A 23,486-nucleotide genomic window follows, 5' to 3' on the forward strand; every position below is an offset into this window, starting at 1 on the left:
GGATTTTTTTTTAAAATCCAGTTGATTAGAGACAAACAACTGATCAATTACGTGAATTCCAAAAGTTTACCCAGATGATTAAGGAGGTTATACTAATCAATTATGGTCATTCAAATATTAATTTAGATATGCTTAGCATTTAGCAAAAACAATATAAATGTAGATACAAGAGTAACATATACAAAGAAGTACTGCTATAGAAAAGCGGAGGAAATATAAGAGATGTGAAAGAGACTAAGACAAATCATTACAAGAACACGAGACTAAACTAGACAACGTGTCCAAAAACCAATCTAAGGAAATATAACATCAAATATTCAAATGGGGTAAGTTTTCTTTTCTCTTATAAAAAAACTCTAATAAAGTTTATTTATCTTTAAGCTTAGGGCATAGATTTTACTTTTTCTTCTTTTAGAATCCCAATCCTTGGAAGAACAACCAAAACAAAGGAAAATCCTAAACAGTTGAACTTGGAGTGAGAGATTAAAGGCATAAGAAACCAAACACTAGTGCTCAGTTTGGATTAAAAATAAAATAGGAAGAAAAAACAAGACAGATAAAAATAAGAATGATGCAAAAAAAGAAATGGATAAAAAAAATGAATTGTTTGGATTAGGGATGACATTAGAAAGAGATTGATACATGTAAACGTGTAGTAGTCCTCGTCACCAATTCTATTGAGTAAAAATCCATCTCATACTCTCTATACCCAAAATTTTTATCAATATTTGTGGGAGTGCATGGATACTTACAAAGACTTTTTTTTTTAAAAAAATTGACAAATGTGCTAATCGATAATTTATTTAAAATGATTAAAATCCATAAATACCCCAATCAAAATACTTCAATTTAGAAGCTAAAATATTTCAATCTAATAAGTCCTAACAAAAGATTGAGAAAAAAATACTTCAACCTAAAATACTTTAATTATTATTTTTTAATTTCTAATACCAACTTTCAATGAATAGGAAGTTGAGAAAAATTAAATTTTAAATCGAGATTGGTAATTAATTAACTTTCTTAGTTAATATGAATTATTTTTTTTTTATATTTAAGACCGGAGTACTATCTAATAATAAATTACCATGCATGATAAAATTTTTATTTTTCATAATAATTATTTAAAAAAATATATCTTTAGTGATGTCCAATTAATTAAGTTTTTTTTTTCCAAAAAAATATAGACTATGAAATGGAATAATGTATACTCATAATTTAAGAGTATGGATGATGCAACGAAATTGAAGTAAGGATAATTTTTTTAGAATAATATATATTTTCACAAAAATTAAAATGATTTTATATTTATAAAGTTGCATTATTTGAAAATCAAAAAATAATTTCAACTAATGAAAAATGTTAGCAATATACTTTCTTATTGATTAAAATTTATTAAAAATTATAATTTTTTGTGGCTCTTAATTCTCATTTAATGAAACTCTCTTCAAATTATATAATTTTAAATAAAATAAATGAGTTATAAAGAATATGTTAAAAAATATGTTATTGACATAAAAAAAATTGTGTTGATACTATTCTTCTATTCTTTTAATTAAGATAATATATTTAATGTATCTCTATAAAAAAATATTCATTTAATTACTCTTAATTTAAGAATAAAACAATTTAATGCTTATTAAGCTACACTACTCCAAAGTTAAATTCATTTAATTTAGATATTTAATGACTTTTAATGAGAGTGACTCCTTATCATTGAGTTTTGTGGTGAGGAAGAAAATGGAAAGAATGGAAGTGAATAGGTAGAAAAGAAAAGCAGAAAAATAAAAAAGAAATAAAGTGTGAATTGAGATATTTTTTTTATTAAAGTGAATTAATAACATATATATATATATATATATATGATTATTCACGTATATAATATATTTTAATTAAATTAATGCATACAATATGTAAGGGAGGAGTATTAGACTATTTGTATCCACAATCGTGTTTGTTAAAAAATTATAGATAAACATATGCCATGTACCCATCCCTAATAAGCATAGATTTGTTTTACCCATTTGTAGATATTTTTGTTGATACATATAAGGTCTAGGTACCCTTTATCATCCCTAATGAGATGATAACTTATTTCACTTAGTTTTATTTTGATATAAGTTGTTTAGGTTCTTAGATCGCTGTCCTTAATCTCAAGCATTAAACAAAAATGATCTAACCTAATTGAACATGATTAATCTATGTGATGAAAATGATTGGACAAGAACACCTAAATTTGTTTCATTAATTATTATTTGCAACATCAAATGTTTGTTTCACATATATTAGACAAGTTTTTTTTTTGGAATAAAGCAACTTCAAAGCACCCATCATTTTTATTATACTATTTCTTCCTTTGCCTTAATCATGAGCTTAATAAAGTTTTCATCCTGAAGTTGTAATTGGTGCTCTTGGTGGCCCTGAAATTGTAATCGGTGCCCTTGGCGACCCTGCCTTTGGTGGCCCCGAAGTTGTAATCGGTGCCCTTGGTGGCCCTGCCTTTGGTGGTCCCGAAGTTGTAATTGGTGCTCTTGGTTGCCCTGCCTTTGGTGGTCCTGAAGGTGTAACTGGTGGCTTTGGTTCTGAAGCTGTAACTGGTGCCCTTGGTGGCCCTGCCTTTGGTGGCCCTGAAGTTGTAATCGGTACCCTTGGGGGCCCTTCCTTTGGTGGTCCCGAAGTTGAAATTGGTGCTCTTGGTAGCCCTGCCTTTGGTGGTCCTGAAGTTGTAACTGGTGGCTCTGGTTCTGAAGCTGTAACTAGTGCCCTTGGTGACCCTGCCTTTGGTGGCCCCAAAGTTGTAATAAGTACCCTTGGGGGCCCTTCCTTTGGTGGCCCCGAAGTTGAAATTGGTGCTCTTGGTGGCCCTGCCTTTGGTGGTCCTGAAGGTGTAACTGGTGGCTCTGGTTCTGAAGCTGTAACTGTGAGAACAAATACAACTAGTAGATGAAAAATTGCAACAAACACTTTCTTCATTTTGTAAAACGAATTTCTATCTCAATAAACTTTTTAGGATACACTTGTATTTTGATGGGAATGAATAGATGGTTGAAAGATGTATCATTTATATAATTACAAATGTGAAACATTGACCACCTTAATGATGTAAGGTGTGATTATGAAAGATTGTCTTTATATTATTAATTTTACTTGGAGTGTGTTCCTTAGAGCCACAAAAAATGGTAAAATATTAATTGTATTTTGTTCATTTTCTTATATTCCTTTAATAACTTTAAATTATGATGGCGTCATAATTTGTGTTTCTTTCGTGCATTTAATCTATTATATTTGTTTGTACAAAATATATACTAAAATATAAAATGCAAAAAATATAATAAATTATAAAATTTATTACCAATGTAAAATTTAAATTTATCTTTATGTAATGTTATCCATGATTTTTTATTTCATCAAACTATACTAAAAATATCGGGGGGAAAGTTTCTTAATACTACAAAAAAAATTTAAATTATTTTTATATAGTTCTATTCACATGAGTTTATTTATTTATTTTTAGATCATGATGATTAATAAAATAAAAGAGCACATTGCTTTTAATATTTTTAGTCAATGTTGAAAAAAAATGATCAGTGCGTCATTTCTCTTAGAACTTGAATTCACATTAATTGCATTTTTTTTATCAGCACATTAAATGCAAATTTGATCAAGCGGTGCCTTTTGTTTGCTAGCTCATGCATTAATATGCTTTAATAAATTGTTGCAATTAGAGCACAACACATGGATTCCACTTGAACATGCTTGCGTCAACTTTTGTAGCTGTAAATAGCTAACACGTACATTTCTCAACCTTCAATTCATCCCCATCAAAAACACAAGCAAATTAATCCCATAAAGTTCATTGATATAGAAACTACTAGCTTCACAAAATGAAGAAATTGCTTGTCACATTTTTAACTCTTGTAGTTGTATTTATTCTCACAGCTACAACTTAACTTCAGAACCAGAGTCACCAGTGTTATACACCAAATGACTACAATTGTTCACAAGTGAATAACTTGTTAATTTCGTGCGTGGATTACCTCATTGGTGGAGATGGTATCCCTTCAGGTGTTTGTTGCCAAAGTGTTAATGCAGTGAAAGCATCAGCACCAACACAAATTCAACAAATGGCTGCATGTAAGTGCTTTTTCGACGTAGCAATTCGCCTTCCTTCCTTGCTAGAAAACAAGGCAGGTTCACTTCCTAAATTATGTGGTGTTAATTTGGGTTTTATCATGAGCAAGCAGAACACCAATTGTAACAAGTAAGCTTTCTTTTTTATCTTCTTAATTTATTTTTATCTTAGTAAAAATTAATCCATCACACTAATTAGCCATCATTAATTATTTTGTTTTCATTGACATTGTTTTTTTTTCCTTTCTTTTTACAGTGTTCATGTAAGCTCAGGGCAAAGGGGAGAATTGTACAATTAAAAGGATGGATGCTTGGAAGTTTCTTCTTGAAATAAGGAAATAAAACGGCTTGTTGAATTTATGTGGTGGAACAACCGTTTCATGTTGCAAATAATGATGAATGAATATTTTCTGTGTGTTCTTATCCATGCATCTTCATCACATAGATTAATTATGTTTAATTAAGTTGTGTTTAATGCTTGAGATTAAGGATAAGGATTCGCCAGCCTAAACAAATTGTATCAAAATAAAACTATGCAAACAGGTTATCATCTCATGACTCATGGCATGATACGCATGTTGGGATCAAAGTACACAACGAAATATTAAGAGCTAAACGAAATTTCTCCTTTTTGTTGCAAACTAACTAGAAAAGTATCTAAGCAAAGCCAATTTTAGCAGTAATACTGCAATAGTAATAAAAAAAAAACAAAAAAAAACATCAAAATATAACATGGAAAACTTCTCTCAATGTGAGTTAACTCGATCCAAAACCACGGAAACAAGTTTTCTCCATTAAAATTTAAGACGAGAGTGTAAGTTAAATTCTTTCCATCCATTTATAATTTTTAGACATAACTGACAAAAAATTAAATAATTTTAATGTCTAAAATCTTTCACATTGCTTTCAAAAGAATATCTTACACATTGGCATCAGTAATTTACTGGTGTATATAGGCAGAAGATGTTAATCCCAAAATCATATATACTAAAATTGATAATTAAATTACCTAATGCTTTTCACGGATAAATGGTATTGTATTCTTTTAAGATTTTTTTTTTGAAAAAAAAATTGTAGAGTCGATTTTCTTCAAAGTACTATTTTAAAATATTTTTAAAATGCAAATAAAATACTAGTACATAAGTGATTGTGTAACATTAGTTTTAATAATGAAAGAAGTTTAACTTAGTTAATTGGTTAACCATAGTATGTGTGTTATTGTATACTTTTTGATATATATTTTTAATCCTTATGGATAAAAAAAAACCAATCTTAATAATTAAAATTCGTTGATAAAATAAAAATTATCAAGAAATAGTTATGATATCATAAGTATTAAAATAGATTATTATTTTTTTATTTTAATTCTTAAAATCTACGTTAATAAAACTGAAAATAAAATTAATCACCTTTATCAAGAACACAATTTAATTTACTCCTAACAACATTGATTAATGAATGAAAGGGAGAAAATGAAGCACTAGGGTTTGCCATTGGTCCCTGCAACCCTTGGACAAGGCCTTCCTATCCCTCATACCTTCCCCACTCCCCCTCCCTCTTCCTGCGCCCCTGCTCTCTTCTCACCCCCAGAAAATCGCAAAAACATAAACACAATTATGTTATGTATTTTTTAAAAAAATTATTATTAAAATGATTGATTAATATTTTTTTAGCCAACAGTTAAATACTTTATTTTTATTCTAAAGATTTTTCAAATTTGTATTTTATATTTGTTGCTCTCAATTAGAATTCTATGATATTATTATATTTTTTTTCCAGATTTTTGACGGCTTGCAGGAAGAGGAGTATCATATGTTATTGCACGCGAACCCCATTGGAAGGGGTGATGTTGGTGAGCCCGCTGAGACAAACAGGCATCAATGTGTGTCGTGTGATTCAGTACGCCGTGATGCAGAGATACCACAAACGCTATTTCATTAAAACACTTAAAATTAAAAACTTATTTTTGTTGTGTTATATACAACATAATCATGTTTTCCTTACATAATACAATAAAAACATAAACATGTTTCCTTTTTTATAACACAATGTAAACATGTTTTTATTTATTTGTTTATTTGGGGTAAAAAAAATATAAACACCCAAAAATCATTATGTCAAATAACAAGATCATGATTGCATGAAAATGAGATTTTTGGAAGAAAAAAGAAAATCCTGTCCATATTGTAAGGGCCAATAGCAAAAGTATTGGAAGCAATAACAACCAATAGCAAGCCCATGAAGCACATGTGGCTCACCTTACAAGTTTTGGGAGTGATGAGTGAGGTAAGAAACAGGCAAAAGAGATCTTCTCTAGCAAATTTTATAGGGAGCCAAAATTTTGTTAAATCACAACCATTGATTAATTATTGCACATAATTAAACAAGAAATAGAAAATAATCAACGGTTCAGATTTGGGATGCAAGGAAGATCGTGCTGCAGCGGCAAGAGAGGATCGAAAAAGTTGGAGTGAGGTTTTTCATTTTTGTGTTCACTCGAGAAGCAGAAGCAGAAGCAGAAGTAGAAGCCCGTGTTGAGTTCCATTTTCCACTGCACAAACAAAGCACAACGCACAACGCACAACGCACACACGCGCCATAGTCATGGTTCTGCCAGAGTCGCTGTTCTTTAGCGCTCCGTCACTGTCACTATCACTGTAACTGACATATAAAAAGCACTTTTCCTCTCTTCTCAAATCTTCCATTTCATGGCTATTCTACCTCCTGCTTCTTCATTTCCCTCGTCTTCTGGTAAGTATCTTCTTTCTCTGCTATTCTATTTCCGAATTACTGTTACTCTTTCAACTAATTCGTTATTTCATTTCTCAATAAAACGAATGAGTTTTAAAGGAGAGTGCTGACTTATATTATTTATTCATTTGCTCTTACAATAATAGAACTGTCGAGTTCGGTGGAGCAAAATAAATAAATTAAAAGTGTTTTTTGTAATGTATTCGGTCTTCAGATTGTGAACAAGTCCAAAAGTTTTAGGGCTAAATGCAGATTTTAGGAATTTGATCATGAGAATGAGTGCAAAATTCTGATCGAGAGTAGATTTTTGTTTTCGATTGATATAGCTTAGATGATTGTTAATTATTTTATACATTTTGAGATTTTCTTTTGTTTTATGCGATTTGAGATACTTACCTACAGTACACGTGTTAAGAATTCAATCATGAGAACGAGTGCAAAATTCTGTTGGAGACTAGATTTTTGTTCTAAACTGATTGAACTTGGGTGATTGTTGATTATTTTATACATTTTGAGATTATCGTTTGTTTTATGTGTTTTGAGATACTTACCTACCTACACTACACGTGTTAACGTCTTTTACTTGAGATTTTAAATTGTGTTCGTGTGCTCTTTCTGTTGGATGGTGTTTTCATCTTTGTTCAACACTGTGTGTCTTGTAGAGGGGATATGTTGCTCTACTTATGGAATAACAAGCAATTCAATCAAACTTCCTATTGATGGCCGAAGGTGGCATGATCTTGCCAGCACAAGGTGCTTACATTACATGAAGGATGATTATTTATCCTTATTCAGCTTTCTCTTGCTTATAGACCTGTATTAGTTATAGTACATGTGGGATCATTCAGTTTGTTTTTTAATTAGAGACAAGGAAAATATGGGAAGATGTTTTAGACATATTTGCATCCATGATCCATATCAGTACGACAATCATCTATTGTGAGTGACTCCCCCCCATATTATCTATATAGCTTGGCAGGTTTAATCCATCATTTCGTTATACACACAATGTCAATCCACTTGAACTAGAACTCAAACTGTTAAGCGGAGTCCAAGAATTATTTATATAACCCTAACACATGAATCCTGGATGGATGCTAGGATTTTAGTTTTGTTGCATGATTTTACCACCGGTAACCAAATATTTATTTCAGATGAAGTACCTAGAACCCTCAAAACAAGAATGCTATTATTTTTAATCACAACACTATTTTAGTTTTGTTGCATGATTTTAGTTTTGTTCCATTTACTGTGTTGGTTGAAAATTCAAAAAACTGTGATCAATGCAATTATTTATATCGGTTTTTTCTTGTCACTTCTCAATTCTTGTCCAGGTAATTGTTCTTCGTGAAAGATTTCTAAAATGCTTTGTTTACTGAAAATAGTTTTGGTTATCTTTAGGTGCAAAAGTCCATTTTTTGGATCACCACACCTCCTTTGGCTATCCACAGGGCATGATCTGTGCCTTTCAAAGGTTAATGTTGCTGCAGACTATTCAGATTCTATACCCGATTCTTCGGATCAAATGGATGAACAAGGTTATCATCCTCTTGAAGAACTGAAAGGTTCCAACGATATTCAGCCAGCTAGACTCTCTCCTGCCGAAATAGCAAAAACAACTGTAGAGGTTTGTGCCTATATGCTTTTGTGCACATGAAACAAGTTAATTTGTGACATCTAGGGCTACAGACCTAGTACACATAATATGATGTTTCCATTTTGCTGGATGCATTTTGGCAGTATCTGTATACTTTTTATCATCATGCCCTGTTTGTTGGCATTAGGCTAATAAAAGCGCTTTGCTAGTATTTCCTGGAATGGTACACTGTGAACCACATGACCAGATTTCATGGGCTGAGTTTCAATATCATATTGATGATGTTGGAGGTTTGTTTTCTTTTTGTTATGCATATATTTTTGTTTACGAAATGAGAATTATCAGTTACGTTAATGAATTCCTTATTCAGTATTAAACATTTAGAATTATAACCTATTGCTTTTGTTTCCTTTTTTTTTCCCTGTAGATATATATTTTGAAATCTCTGATGATGCAAACCTTTTGGCGGATTGTGGAGCTAACAATCCTGTGGTAGGAATTTTGTATCCGTTTTCAAAGGGATTTCTTTGTTATACATGCTAAGAGATTGGCCAACTATACTTAGCTGTTCCGCTGTTGAGCTTTCTTTCTTTCTTTTTTTTTTTTCTGTCTAATGAATATTCTATATCCTTTGTTCTTTTACTTCTTTGTCTTCCCATCTGATAATAATTATTTTTATAAAAATATATTTAATCTCTTTTTAAAAAAATTGATGGAATTTGCAGGTAGTAAAAATTTTAAGAACCCCCAAATGCTTTGCTTCTGGGAATCATGTGATGGGTCTTTCTGTCAAACCTCTGTGCACAATATTTCTGGTTATAAGTCTTAGACTTCTAATCTCTTGCACCTACTTTTCCCTTGATGCTCTTCTTTTCTTTATTTTTGATGTAATTGGGACTCCCAGTTAGATTTCATGTCTTCTCTCAAAATAAAAAGCCAGTCATAGATGAAATACTTTATTTCAAATTATATGAAATTATTAATACAGATCCAGAGATTATGTAGTCATTTTAAAGTATTGTTTCTTTTAAGTGATTCAACTGTCTTTGTGCAACAACTATTAAAGAGCTAAATTTGTAGTTTGGATGATAAACTGAAGTAGTTTTGTCATGGTATTTTTGTGTTCCATCCCTATCTTTGACATAGAAGTTGTGAAATTGATATTCTAAGTCCGTGTTGCTTCAGAATGCTTTGATTGGAATGGACATCCCAATATATGATAATAATAGAAGGACTGCTAGTGAATATGACATTTTCAATAATGGCAGCGATGATGAATTCAAATTTGATGATGATGATATTGAGGTTTGCATTTTCAAATGCTTAAATTATGAAATTTAGTCGGTTGTTTTAGTTACTAATGGTTTCTTTTTATGCATCTGAGAAATTCAAATCACAAGTATATTCTTCTGCAAACAGGTTTCAGAAATGGAGGAGTTTAATATTCCAGTGAATTGGGGACAGTCTGATACTACAAAGTCTGTTCATCCAATTTATTTCTCGAAGTGCTTAGCAAAGGTTCTCCCCCCCCCCCCCACCCCACCCCACCCACCCACCCACACACAAAAGAAAAAAAAGAAGAAGAAAACTTATAACTAATTTTCAAGTTTCAACATGAGAATGATTTAACAGATTCATAGGCTCTGGAAGAAATAACATTGATCCTTTTGTGAATTTTCTTCTAGGCCATCAACAACATGGAATATGTTAAAAGAATGAACCATCCTTCAAATGGTGTTTCTATAATAGGGTTCCTTAGACCCGTTTATGGTGAAGAAAAGTCATATCTAAGATGGATGTATCACACTGAAGATGGCGATGTATACATCTCAGACTGGAGAGGTATCTGTTTTCTTCAAATTTAATATTTCTGATCTATGAATTTCCTTTTTATACGTTTAATATAAAATCATGGTGAGTTTTTTAAGAGCATGATAGGTTACCTATCAGAGCAACCCTATGGATAACTGTATAAATTCCTAAAATTAAATTTTGTAGAGCATAGATTTTTATTGAAGGGGAATGTTAAGTTTCTTGTGTTGGAAGTTAGAGTAAAGGATATAATTACACATTTACACCGATCCAGTTTTAACTTTTATATGTTACTTTAATGTTTTTATTTATCTATAAAGTAATTTTTTAATTTGTAGGCTACCTTTTATATGCATTCTATATCATACTTTCTTGCCATGTTGCATTTCTGAAGAAGAAGAAGCATGTTAAAGAGGACAGAGTGCTCTGAACTTCCTCACAGTTTCGTATTGCAGAAGGATCTTGTTTAGTTGACTAAAGTTGTGCTACTTTATTGAACACTCAAACTTTGGTGCTAGTTGTTTGGGTTCTGCTACTTTTACTCATTGGTTCTTGTCTAGGAAAGCCAATCTAATATTGCAATATCAATATAACAACAAAGCTTGAAGCTTGTCATTGTAGTTCTCTGAGCATAATGCATTTATGTAACTTGAAGAGGTAGAACCTCTTCTTCCTCAGTAACATGAAATCTTAGTTTTGACAAAAAAAATGTAGATTCATTGGTAAATTGCCTTTTAACTTTTTTTTCCTTTTCAATCTTTGGATGGTGAAGATTTTTACTCAAATAGTGATGATGATGATGAAAGAGACACTAATTTGACACTATATCGATTGGAGATCCTGTCAATCGAGCTCCACTCCATGTATGGATATCAGGCATGTATCACAAAACCGATTCCTCTCCCTACATCTATCTATTGTTAAATTATATCTGAATAGTCAAGATTTAAAAATAAAAAATAAAATAAAAATGAAAATGACTATTTTAAGTAGTCATGTGACCACTAAATTACCTTTAATCTTGACCGTGCATGTATGGTTATATGACCTAGACTTATAGCTCTGACATTCTTAAAATGAGAATTATTTATACACACACAACTTGCTAGCTTACAAGTGGGTGTATGTTAGCACCCATGTGGTTAAGACACCTACTTGTTTTTAAAAAGAATGTGTAAACATGTTATAATTTTATTTTTTAAAAATACACCAAAAGGTGTAGCTTACTAAAATACTCCTAGAAAGCAAGTTACCAAACCCCCAATATTTTTTCTGTAATTTGAAGCATTATTAAGTTTGTTGAGATTTATTCTAAATTACAAATTATGCATGTTCTACCTATCCACAAAAATTGCAGTCTGAAATTAGTGTGCTAGACTTTCAAGATGCTGAACCTGATATTCTTGCACATTCTTCTTCGGAAATTCTGGAACGCTTCAATCAATTCTGCGATGATGAAATTAAAGCACTTTGCAAGAAGAAAGGTCTTTATGGCGAGGTAATCCAATTTTTTCCCCACTCTAACCGCCATGCAAAAATCTGTCAAGTAAATCAATTTTATCATATAAAGGGTAATAAAATAATTTGACATTTATTTACATACATCTTCATTCTTTTCCTTTATGAAACCAAATAACTGAAGGAAAGCCTCCCTTATTTTCCATTGGATGATATCAGACAAGGAAAGTGATGATTCCTTTACTTCTCTCCTTTTCTTTTCTATCTTATTCATTTCCCTTCATGACACCAAACAACACACTCACACATAGGAAATGACAATTATTTGGTACGTTATATTTTTATACTTTGATTTTGTATGTCTACTGTTAATAGCCAAATTGTTTATTTCAATGTTGTTACATGGTTTCCAGGGAGCTTACCTGGTTGGGGTTGACAGCCTTGGTGTGGATGTTAGAGTTCTTTCAGGTGCAGAAGTAAAAACTCATCGGTTTCCATTCAAAGTCCAGGTAAGCGTTGTGGGTTTCAATTGAATGTACATTATTTCAGATTGATTCTGTCATGGACCCTCACCTGAACATCCTGGTGAGAACATGTCTAGTAGTTATTAAAATAATCTAGTTCCTATAAATCTCTTATGGGATAATTTGAGGCTTGATTGTGTAAGAAGCTTATGATTTTTATGCTATCCAGTGTTTGATGTGGCATCTTAATGATAATGTTAAAATAAATCCAATGTTATATAATAGCCCAAAAAATATTTTATTGGCATTATTTTGTAACTAGAGCAGTATTATTTGATGAATTTATTTTAATGTCCAAGGTTCTAAGTCAACTAATTTGTCACACACATATCACATGCTTATCTAGCACACAGGAAGAGAATTTGAACTGGATTCTCCAGAAATGTATTTTTTGTAATATTTAGGAAGCGGGCTTCTCAATTAACGGTTTAGTTAGGATGAAGATGAAAAAGAGAAGGGACAAGTACAAGTCTCCAGGGCCACCGCTGCATAAAATGCAACAAAGGTTTTGTATTGTCATTGGTTGGTTGTGGGCTGGGGTAAGGTGATGAACATGTGATCAGAAGAGGGAACACACTGTTGTGTTTGTGTAATTGACCACACTTGAAAGAAGCCTTTACAGCCCACAACTGTTCATTTAAGGCATTTTTATCTAATGGTTAGCAAGAGCCAATCACGTAGGCTATTTCACTCCATAGGCTTGGCCACATAAGCATTTCTATGGGGCGATAGGTATAAATTTGCTTAAAGAAGAAATGTCCAGTATGGCATATTTTCAAATTAATTTTTTTCTTCCCATCTGCAGGCCGCCAATGCAAATGCAGCTGAAAAACAGATTTGGCAACTCTTGTTTCCTCGCTCTCGGCGAAAGAAGAATATGAAGAAGTGGTGGAGTGCCAGCATGATTTGAGTATCCCTTGGTGATTGGTCCTTCTTTTTTGACTTTGTCCTTTTCAAACTGCTGGTAGAGTCTGATCTGGAGTAATTGATTTCTTCTTGTATAAATAGTTCTATAATCTGTACATTTTTTCCGGGCAAATCCTACACAGCATTTTTTTGGTAAATCATCAGAGTTAAGGAAAAGAGGAGGTAGGGGTGTTGTCACTCCAGAAAGGAGTATTGCTGGCTGCAAAAATTAAGCCTAACCCTTCACCAGGTTTACTTGGTTGATCCTTACCAGCTAAATCATTCCCCTGTTGGCCCTATAATTTTACTTAAATTTGAAAGGGGTCAATGGCGGTTATCTTCTTTTTCCTCCTCTGACTTTCTTATAGATCAGAAGTATTAAAATGTTAGCTTTGTCTTTGCTGAATAACAAGTGATGCTGAGTGATGGCATTTATGGATAAAACTGTTTCCTCAAGATATTTCTCAACATGATTTTTTTAATATGCAATTATTCTATATGATTAGCACATTGTTTTTTTTATATAGTTTTGAGTTTTACAATGGTTTATACAAAATATAAAAGATGTTGCCACAAATTAGTTTTTGTATTCAGTACATTGTTTATCTTCCAACCTTTTAGTACGAGACAGATTCCAGAGCTAGAGCAGATTATTTTGGTGACCGCATCACCAGTATAGTAGTATCCTTAAGAATTACTATTAACTATATATTTGTGTGTGTTTCGTCTAGTTTTTTTTTTTGGCTCAAGGTATTTTTAAGTTGAAAAATAACTTTAAAAGTTTTTTTCTTTGACGTTAACTTTAAAAGTTAAGCCAAAGCTTTTTGGTTTTTTTCTTCACTTTTTTTTTTCTTAAAGCTTTTTTTGGCGAATCTTAAAATAAAAAAAATTGGTCTCTAAGTTGCTTGGTTAGTATAATACTTTCAGAAAAGCCCTTACTTTTCTAAATTTATGGTCAAGAATACGTAACTGCAAACTTATATCGAAACAATGCTGTAATAATGTTAGAATTTCATAATAAATGCTCATAGCTAGTAATAAGTAGGCAACATTTTAACAAAACCAACACATAATTCGTATATTAGAAGCATACTTTAAAAATATGCTATTTCAATGAAAAGACGTTGAATTGAGTGCCTAAAGAAGAAGATCCGGTTTTGAACATCTTTGATGCATCGTAATATATTACAAACCATTGAAAAAAGACGTTCATTGATTATTTTAGCTCTAAACTACTGAACATATTCATCTTCCACTCTATGACTGCCACTGGAATTATGTATGCTCATCTTCTAATATCAACAGATATGACAAGTTATTATACGTGACATTTTCAATGTGCAATATTGCACTTATGCTGTTTTTAAAAATTCCTTCGCTTGCCAAGGATATCATCTATTACGTGAGCTGGAGCCATTCGTTTTTCACTATTGCCAAATGGCAACTCTTAGTAATCTTACACTGCCAAAAAACAAAAATTGCAACTCTTATTTTAACATTATCATGGGAGGTAGTCTTTTTTATTTTATCTTTTTAATCAAGAGATATGCATGACATTTATTATTTGACATCGAACTAATTTTTTTTATGGAATTCTCTTTGAGATAAAGTATTACCTCTAATTACCACTCTATGTTCAAGCTACCTTATTTTGTAGTCCTTTTTTCGCTCTTACTTTTTTATACGTATTTTGGCTGCCTTAATTACACTCTTTTTAGTCCTATGCTGTTACGCCTATTCATTTATGGCTATTTCTTGTTGACCAGCTTCTCCCTGTGATCAATTAACAATAACTTTCATTCTTAGTTTAACACTTCTTTATTTCCCAGAAACGGCTGAAACCTGTTATGTGTTTATATCATTTTCTGATCCTTGGTTCCATTAATTTTTCATGTATTGTTGAGTTCCTTGTGTAAGACTGCCAGACTGGTATAAGTACCTCGCATAAATACAACTATACAAGGTAATAACTTTGATGTTAATATACATCAAACATCATTTTAGATGGTAACGTTACAAAGTCCAACGTTTAAACATATATGCGATTCAAAACGTGAGTGATAAAGAAGAAAAAATTGTTGGGATGAAAAAATATATATAAATATGGTTTAAATTATATAAATAACATAAGTAAATAATTGCATGAACAACTTTAAATCAAAATAATAAAGATAATAAGGCTAAAAATGTGTTTGAAGTGAAAGAGGTAAAATAAAAATTAAAAAATTATTGCATTATGCCTACTTTTTTTCATATCAAAAGAAAGATAAATTTTTGCCTTTGTCAAATTACAAATTTTAATTCTAACTCATGTATCTGGGGAGATAAATGTAATTTTTTAAGTAGTTTTTAAAATTGATTAGAAAATTTCCTTAAACTGAAATAACATTTTCTCGTCCTAATTTTTTTAATATATAAAAAAACATTATGCTTTATTCTTCAATTAATAGCTGCAGATTATCCTATTAAAAAGTTAGAAAAAGGTTTTTAAAATATTCAATTTTAATATTATAAAAACTACAATATACTTCTATTATAAATTAGTATTTTAGCTTATGTAATCTACAAATCAAATGCTTATTTTTTATACAATTAAAATTTTATAATAAATAATATTTTTGAATGTATAAATTATATTATATTATTATGAATTAAATTTTGTAATAAATAAATATTTTTTTTAGATTAAGAAAGTTATGTCATTTTCATCATAAATACATCAGCAATAAGAAATATTTAGCACTAACCCGGATCAGAAACTGCAAAAAAACAATCTCAACTCTCTATTCTGTTTCTCTTTTCTAGTTATGTTTTGCAGCTGAAGATATCAAAATCCTACGAAAGGAGATAAAGAGAGAGTGAGAGTGGTTGTTGCAGTGTCCGTCCAAGTTTGAAACTTTAGCATATTTAAAACGAGACCCATCATTAAAAATTCAGACTTTGATAGTCCTTTTCTCTTTTGTTCTCATTCTCCCATCTTTGTCCGTTCTCTCCCGTCAACGTTGGGTTTCTCTCTCTCCTCAGATTTTGAAATAGAAAGATGACGCCGGAGAATGAGGAGGAGAAGGATCAGGAGGTCCTTGATGCAGCAGGGATGAAGAGGTACAGGAATGGTGAAATCTAGGAGTATGAGGATGACATGGGTGTCTCAGATGGTGGCACTGGTGTCTTGTTGGGCTTGGATGGTGGAACCACCTCCACTGTCTGCATTTGCATGCCCATGATACCCTTTTCTCACTCTCAGCTCTAATCTCTCCCTATCCTTGCAAGGGCTGTTGCTGGATGCTCCAATCACAATGGTGTTGGGTTTTAGTATGTTTAGTGGGTTTGGGCATTTTGAATGATTCTGTTTGCATTAACATCCTGGTTGGTTCAGTGTGTGTGTTTTTCAATTCCCTTTCTTTGTGGGTTGGGGACAACAGGGAGGATAAGAGAGACCCCTTGATTTGGATATACATTTGACTTTGCATACCTTAGGAAGATGTTGCTTATGGCTTTTAGACAATTTGGCGAACAAAACATATCTTGTACCGGAGGAAGTAGGTATTTTGTTATATTATGATGCCAAATCTTTTATTGATGTAAGGTAATCACGGAAGATTATGGCCTACAACTAAGCTGTTGGAGATTGATGGTTTAGGAAAAGCTGCAATCTTATGGTACTTTTTTTGGTTTGAGTTGTTAAATGTCTTTAAAAGGTACATACTTGTGATAGGATTTTCTATCTGGCATTCTAAAGAAGTTTTGGCAACAGTATTTTTGTCTTTAGATGTGCCTTTTTTGTTATCTCCACTCTTTGCTCTCTCCCTTATTTCACAATAATGAATTTCTTATTTTAACCATCCTCCTCTCCTCAAAAAAACTAAATTTGCTGATAACTTATGTTTGTTGTCTGGAACATCTGTAGCATCTCCATTGGCTCGTTTTTGTGTGTTAAATTTGTGCATAAACAACAAACAAATTTTGATGTCTTAAACAGTTTTAAAGAATTATACCTGTCATAATAGAGTGAAGATCTTATTTCAAGGATATTGTTCTTATTAGTTGTTACATTAATCACTTCTACAGAAATTGCTGCAAGGGAAACGATAGAGCAGGTTATGGCAGATGCCCTTTCAAAGTGTGGTTCAAAACGATCTTTTGTCCAAGCAGTTTGTTTGGCTGTATCTGGTGTTAACCATCCAACAGATCAACAAAGAATTCTCGGTTGGCTTAGGTTGCTAAGCTTTACTTAAGTGTATCTTCTATTATTTTTGGATAATAAGTATATCATGATATTTTTTCTCTTTTGCTGTTGGAAGAAACTAAACAAATTTATTTATTTTATTATCTGTTACTTTTTTTAAGTGATGAATGTACTGTGTTTTTTGTCTTTAATGAGAGATGATCTGATACTTTTTGTAATATGTTGAATTGCTGAGGGATAGGAAATACCTCTTCCAATAGTACCCTATTATATGGAGTCGGTGGATTCAATGTTGTTGATAATTCTGATTCATACAACTGGGTCTTAATTCTTAAGTTATTTGTCATAATATTAGGATAAAGAATTTTCTTCCTAAATACAAAAATACGGTCCATAAACTGAATTAATCCTATCATTACAGCACTCAACTTCTGTAAAGGAAAGTGATAATGTAACCTCTGCTGTTTTAAAGTCTACCTGTATAACAAGTTTTACTCCATTTTTTCAATTTTATATAAGATTGAATGATGCTGGATTTCTTCATTTTTTTAATTTGCTGAAGCAGTATGTGTAATATATTGAAGCAAGTACCACAATAAAATTAGGGAACTCTATACAGTATTTAAACTTAATTAAATTTTAGCTTATTTGTACACTTTTCTGGTTCAATTCTTTAAGTATGCTGTTTCATTTTATCTCCATTATAGTTTCTTGGTTATTTTAGAGATTGAAGTATGTTGTGACCTGATCTAAACAGGGATATATTCCCAAGCCATGTGAGATTATATGTTCGGAATGATGCTGTGGCTGCTCTAGCAAGTGGAACAATGGGTAAAGTTCATGGTTGTGTATTAATTGCTGGCACAGGGAGCATTGCATATGGGTTTACTGAGGATGGAAAAGAAGCAAGGGCTGCAGGTGCTGGACCTGTCTTAGGGGACTGGGGCAGGTAATCCGTTGCTACTATTTCTTTGGCTATGATGATCACTCCCCTCGGTTTCTCTACCTCGTTGCATTTCTTCTGTAACACACCCTCTATACTTTTTAGCCCCCAAAATGAGCTTATGGTGAAGGTGGAATATGGAGACCAAGAATTCCATTAGCTGGAAAAGGGCTTTGAGTTTGTAAATTTATCTGTCCTTAGTTTTCTTAAAGGCTCTTTCTTTCTGTATCTTATATATTGACATCACTCATAATATGATGAGGACATCTATCAAAAAGAGCCTTGGGGAAGGTCTTTATTTCAATGTTCAACTTGATTCCAACCATTGCTTGATTGAAAGTTTGCTTTTATTTGCAGTGGATATGGAATAGCTGCGCATGGACTAACTGCAGTAGTAAGAGCCCATGATGGTCGTGGCCCAAGTACAATGCTTACAAGTAGTATTTTACAAACGCTTGGTCTTTCTTCCACAGAAGCATTAATCGGGTATATATGCTAGTTGTATAGTTGTTCTTTTCATACATATTTGGTGAAGTAAATAACTAGTATATTGAAATCTTACTGTTTGAGATGTAACAAAAAACCATTGGTGTCTTCACCTTACAGCTTAATATTTTAGAATTGTTGGTTCCAACACAGTATCAAAGCCTCTATGACCAAGTAGTTTAGAGTTTGATCTGTTCCACCCTTATTCTTGTAATAACAACTTAAATTGAAAATAAATACCTATAAGTTCACATACAAGTCATAATAAATACTGAAAGTATTAAAACACAGAGAACAGAGAGATAGACCAGAATGAAGTCTCAGGTGACTGAAGTCAGAACACAAGGTAGATACTGCGAAGACCGAGGTCAGAATCCAAGGCAGAGACCAGAATGTAGTCGGGTAAGAACAGAGAAGGCCAAAGTCAGAACATGAAAACAGAAAGCAGAGAGTAGAGAGAAAGATCAATAAGTGAGGGAGCAAGAGAGATTCAAGAGTACAAAGAGGGAGAGACTGAGAGAGTAGCACATGAATGAGAGAAGCAAAAATTCCGGAGGGGGGTGGTCTGGCAATTTTGACAACATTGCTTGCAGGAGGAAGCATGCTAGAAATGATGTAATATAAATGTATTCATGTGTCTTCACCTAACTGCTTAAGCTTTGGGGATTGTTAATTCATTATACTTGCTCTTTAATCCCATTTTTGTGCACTTCATAGAGAAAAAATGACAGTCAGTTAGTCCCTTGTCTATTCACTCTAAAAATGCAAGTAAGTTGAGTTTATATATTTCAAAAATGAGAAATTTTAAGTTGGAAGTAATTTTCTCAATGTAATTTGATTTTATTCCATTACATGCTATGCTCAGGTGGACCTATGCAGATTTCCCTTGGGCCCGCATTGCTGCACTTGTTCCAGTTGTAGTGACCTGTGCAGAGGCTGGGGATGAGGTTGCAAACAAGATCTTGCTAGATTCTGTACAAGAGCTAGCTTCAAGTGTCAAAGCTGTTGTAGAGAGACTTGGATTGTGTGGTGAAGGTTAGGTGCTATTTTAATAAATCTCTTTTTAGTGCATAAATTATTTATACTCATAATAGGTAGATATCCATTAAAAATATATGTTGTAAGTCTTGTTGTGTAGTGTAGAATTTCATGTATTATGTACGTAACATGCTGAAAATAGTTATAAAACTTGTGATGTAACTGGTCTGAGATAACAATTTGGTTTTAGGTTGAATTGCTGGAAAGCTGAACTGACATTCATAATGTTTGGGATGGTCAGGGCTTCCCTGAATTTCTCAAACTGTAGATAATAGATATAGAGAAAAACATTTTCTTCTGCATTTTGTGTACCTGACAATAAAACATTATTATATGTTCTCTGGATGTTGCAATTGCATGTGGATCTTAACGTTGTTCTTAGTCAAATTTATTGATTTGCTGTTTGCACAATTAAGAGTATCTTGTATTGATAATGTGATCTAAATATGAACTAGTTGAGTTGGCCTCTAGAACATTCTTATAAAATATAAAAGATTCTTTGGCATAAACCCTTGGATCATTAACACGGGTTCTTGATCTTTTCTCCATCTGTTATGAATATTGTGCATTGACTGGTAGTCTGTAATTTTGGAAGATGGAAAGAGTGCCTTTCCCCTTGTTATGGTTGGCGGTGTTCTTGAAGCAAATAGGAGGAGGTGGGATATAGGAAAAGAAGTAATGAACTGCATTTCCATATGCTTTTCTGGGGTAATTCCCATTAGACCTAAGGTCAGCATTTTTTTTCTCATTTAATTTTGTAGGTAGCCTTTTATATTTCTAGTACAGCCTTTTTTTATGGTGCACTTCCCTTCCTTAGATGTTGGTAACCATTTTTTAAGACAATTGCATAAAAGATCAAATCTCATTTCCCTGTTATTCAGATTATATTTAATGCATTCTGGTTACTAGTTACAAAAGAGAAGGTCAACAATTATTGTTCCGTTTTTTTTGTTCCCTCATCACTAAGTGACAAAGGGAAAACTACAGAAGTAACAAAAAAAAAAACTGATTATGGAGGAATCTTGGGAATCATGCTTGGGAAAAAGTGAGTGGTAATAGAATTACTTTTTTTCTTCTTCTGTAAATTCTATTTGGTAACTATTTGACATTTTGAAATTAGAAGAGATATTGTTTGGAATTTAACAACTTTCTGTAGAACATCCACTAAAATTATGGCTCCAGACATTAATAATCAATTTTCAAATGTTCTTTAAATATGAATAATCAATTTTTAACATCTTTGGTTTATTGCACAACAGGTGGAGCCTGCTGTTGGTGCGGGATGGTTAGCTTGGAATTTTTTAATGAAAGAATGTGACAAAGGCTGACAATTGATGAAAGTGGAATATGAGAGGAAAAAATAAAAATAGAAAGAAAAAGAAAACGACAACTTGCAATTCTTGATGATTAAAAGTGTATATTACACAATGACGAAAGTGTGAATACCTATGATACGCCATGTAGTGTATGTACCATCCAAAATCTGTTTATTTTAGTTCATGGCACGTGCTAAGGCTTAGTTCCCCTTCACTGCCTTAAGGTCATATAATAATTTATAGTGGCATAAAACACAATAGAGAAGTGTCTTCATTGTCGTATAACTGCTATTTTTTTATTATCATTAATTGTTGTTAGAGAATCAAGATTAGCAATTTGGCAGTTAATGGAATCGTGTATAATGTGATTCCAGGGAACGTGGCTTTATCTTAATGTTTTTTTTTTATTAGAAAAAATTGAAGTCCTACATTGACTAGAAATAAGATGTAAGATAAAATATATAAATAAGAGATAATTTTTACCCTATATATAAGCTGACTTTTGGGGTTGACTTAAATTCAAAATCATATTCTAAGATCATATCAGAATTTATCCTAGATCTATTTAAAGATTATCTATTATGTTATTCATGCATCAAGTCTAAGGTTTGAGGGGTGATTAAGCTTTAATCCACGTTCTAAGATTTTTTATATGCCTATTATTTAAGGTGTGTAAAGACTATGTGGAGAGGTTTACCAATTCTCAAAATTGGTAATAATATGTAAAAATACATTAAAATTATAAATTGAGATAGTTTATAATCAATTTTAAGCTAAATTTACTTTAGTTAAAATTCTCAAAATTGGTAACTATATGTAAAAATACATTAAAAAATTATAAATTGAGATTGTTTATAATCAATTTTAAGCTAAATTTACTTTAGTTAAAATTCTCAAAATTGGTAATAATATGTAAAAATACATTAAAAAATTATAAATTGAGATTGTTTATAATCAATTTTAAGCTAAATTTACTTTAGTTAAAATTTGTTTGAAACTAGTTTCTATTTAATTTATTTGAAAAGGAATTACTTAAATTTAAAATGTTGGCATGTTTACTGAAGTGATTATTAGAATGTAGTTCGCGCACTTAAGTATTGTCTGACAATCATTAAATTTATGTGAAGGAGATCATACGGGATAACAAAAAAGAATGGGCTGCGAAAGAAATTGGAATAGAAAAAAATACTTTCATTATTTTTAATAAAGTTTATCTTCAGATTAATTTTAACATTTGGTTTTGAAAACTTTATTTTCAAAAACTATATTTTAAGAAAAGGCATCCTGAAATATTAGAATTCTAGAAATTTCTAAACGTCATATACAAGTTATTCAGAAAATAATAATATTTAACAACTTAAAATGTATTAAATATATGCTAGGATTATAAAACATTTACTTTTTTTATAAAAAAAAATCCGAAGAAGTAGGGGTTACTTTACGTTAAATCATCCCATTTAGCAATGAATGAAAATCTTTTTGTACTCTAACTAAACCCCATGAAATCAGTTACTTTAGGTTAAATCATCCCGTCATATAATATTATCATTCTAAAAAAGTATTAAAAATATAAAAATATGAATATTAATAATGCAAAAAATTCTAATCCAAAACATAAAAGATAAAATGAGTTTGAAATCTTTTAAATCCGATGGAATTGTATTTCTTTAGTGCTAGACTAAGTGTGTGTTTGATTCAACGTGTAAAAATTAATTCTGAATTTAAAATTAATTTTAAATACATTTTTATATATTTGATTTCATGGAGAAAATTTCAAAATTAATTTTAAGTTAAAAAAACTTTAAACAACATTTATATTAAATCTAAAATTTAATACTAAATTTTATTTCTAACTTATAATAAAAAATTCAGACATAAATCACGTCACTTCAAAATCAATTTTAATCAAAATTAATTTTACAAAATTAATTTAATTCAAAATTAATTAAGCAACACCAATCCAAGCATAAGGAATTACTCCCCTAACATTTACCCTTCGTTCAAATGACAGGAAAGAAAGAGAAAAATAAAATAAAATTTTAAACTGGAAAGAAAAATTGAAAAATAAATGGAATTTTTAAAAGTCAACATTTTCTACTTTCCCTTCAATCTTCAACCAAACAATGAAACTTGTAAAATTTCTACAATTCTTTCCTCCTTTTTTCTCACGTACAGGGTTAATGCTCATAATGCTCCTTCCGCTACCTGTTGCTGTTTTTTTTTTTTTTTAATTTTTATAGACATTTCATTACTTCCTAGTTGATCAACGAAATCTAGCAACTGTTGGGCAAAATACGAACAGCAGGAAAGGCAGGATTTAAACAACGTGATTCCCAAATTA

The 23,486-nt window shown here is 31.5% G+C and overlaps 2 protein-coding genes, 1 long non-coding RNA gene and 1 pseudogene across 6 annotated transcripts; all 4 read left to right on the top strand.

Annotated features, from left to right (window-relative positions):
- The first annotated feature begins 321 nt into the window (after window positions 1-321).
- LOC114385227 lies at window positions 322-3,004 on the top strand (annotated as a pseudogene). Its single transcript, XR_003660855.1, has 2 exons — window positions 322-326; window positions 2,380-3,004. The product of XR_003660855.1 is annotated as a myosin heavy chain IB-like (transcript).
- A 799-nt stretch (window positions 3,005-3,803) lies between these two features.
- LOC114383264 lies at window positions 3,804-4,553 on the top strand. The gene is made up of 2 exons (XR_003660445.1): window positions 3,804-4,258; window positions 4,385-4,553. It is a non-coding gene; the product is annotated as an uncharacterized LOC114383264 (long non-coding RNA).
- A 1,926-nt stretch (window positions 4,554-6,479) lies between these two features.
- LOC114385418 (uncharacterized protein At3g49140) lies at window positions 6,480-13,665 on the top strand. 2 transcript variants are annotated; one of them, XM_028345489.1, is made up of 13 exons: window positions 6,480-6,879; window positions 7,542-7,632; window positions 8,281-8,506; window positions 8,664-8,766; window positions 8,904-8,968; window positions 9,202-9,291; window positions 9,662-9,781; window positions 9,896-9,994; window positions 10,162-10,318; window positions 11,061-11,164; window positions 11,646-11,786; window positions 12,160-12,255; window positions 13,076-13,665. In XM_028345489.1, exons 1-13 carry the CDS (start codon window positions 6,837-6,839, stop codon window positions 13,178-13,180), a joined length of 1,440 nt encoding a protein of 479 aa, XP_028201290.1. In that variant the 5' UTR covers window positions 6,480-6,836; the 3' UTR covers window positions 13,181-13,665. The 2 variants fall into 2 exon arrangements, with proteins under 2 accessions (XP_028201290.1, XP_028201291.1); XM_028345490.1 differs by lacking the exon at window positions 9,202-9,291 and having other exon boundaries at window positions 6,495-6,879.
- Window positions 13,666-15,935: 2,270 nt separating this feature from the next.
- On the top strand, window positions 15,936-21,523 carry LOC114383461 (N-acetyl-D-glucosamine kinase-like). 2 transcript variants are annotated; one of them, XM_028343141.1, is made up of 9 exons: window positions 15,936-16,278; window positions 16,763-16,835; window positions 17,245-17,392; window positions 18,120-18,311; window positions 18,663-18,791; window positions 19,657-19,826; window positions 20,425-20,558; window positions 20,711-20,874; window positions 21,089-21,523. In XM_028343141.1, the coding sequence occupies exons 3-9, from the start codon at window positions 17,277-17,279 to the stop codon at window positions 21,117-21,119; spliced, it is 936 nt and encodes a 311-aa protein (XP_028198942.1). In that variant the 5' UTR covers window positions 15,936-16,278; window positions 16,763-16,835; window positions 17,245-17,276; the 3' UTR covers window positions 21,120-21,523. The 2 variants fall into 2 exon arrangements, with proteins under 2 accessions (XP_028198942.1, XP_028198943.1); XM_028343142.1 differs by lacking the exon at window positions 20,711-20,874 and having other exon boundaries at window positions 15,937-16,835.
- Window positions 21,524-23,486: the final 1,963 nt, after the last annotated feature.

The sequence above is a fragment of the Glycine soja genome, chromosome 14 (genome assembly GCF_004193775.1).
Source record: "Glycine soja cultivar W05 chromosome 14, ASM419377v2, whole genome shotgun sequence".
NCBI lineage: Eukaryota > Viridiplantae > Streptophyta > Magnoliopsida > Fabales > Fabaceae > Glycine > Glycine soja.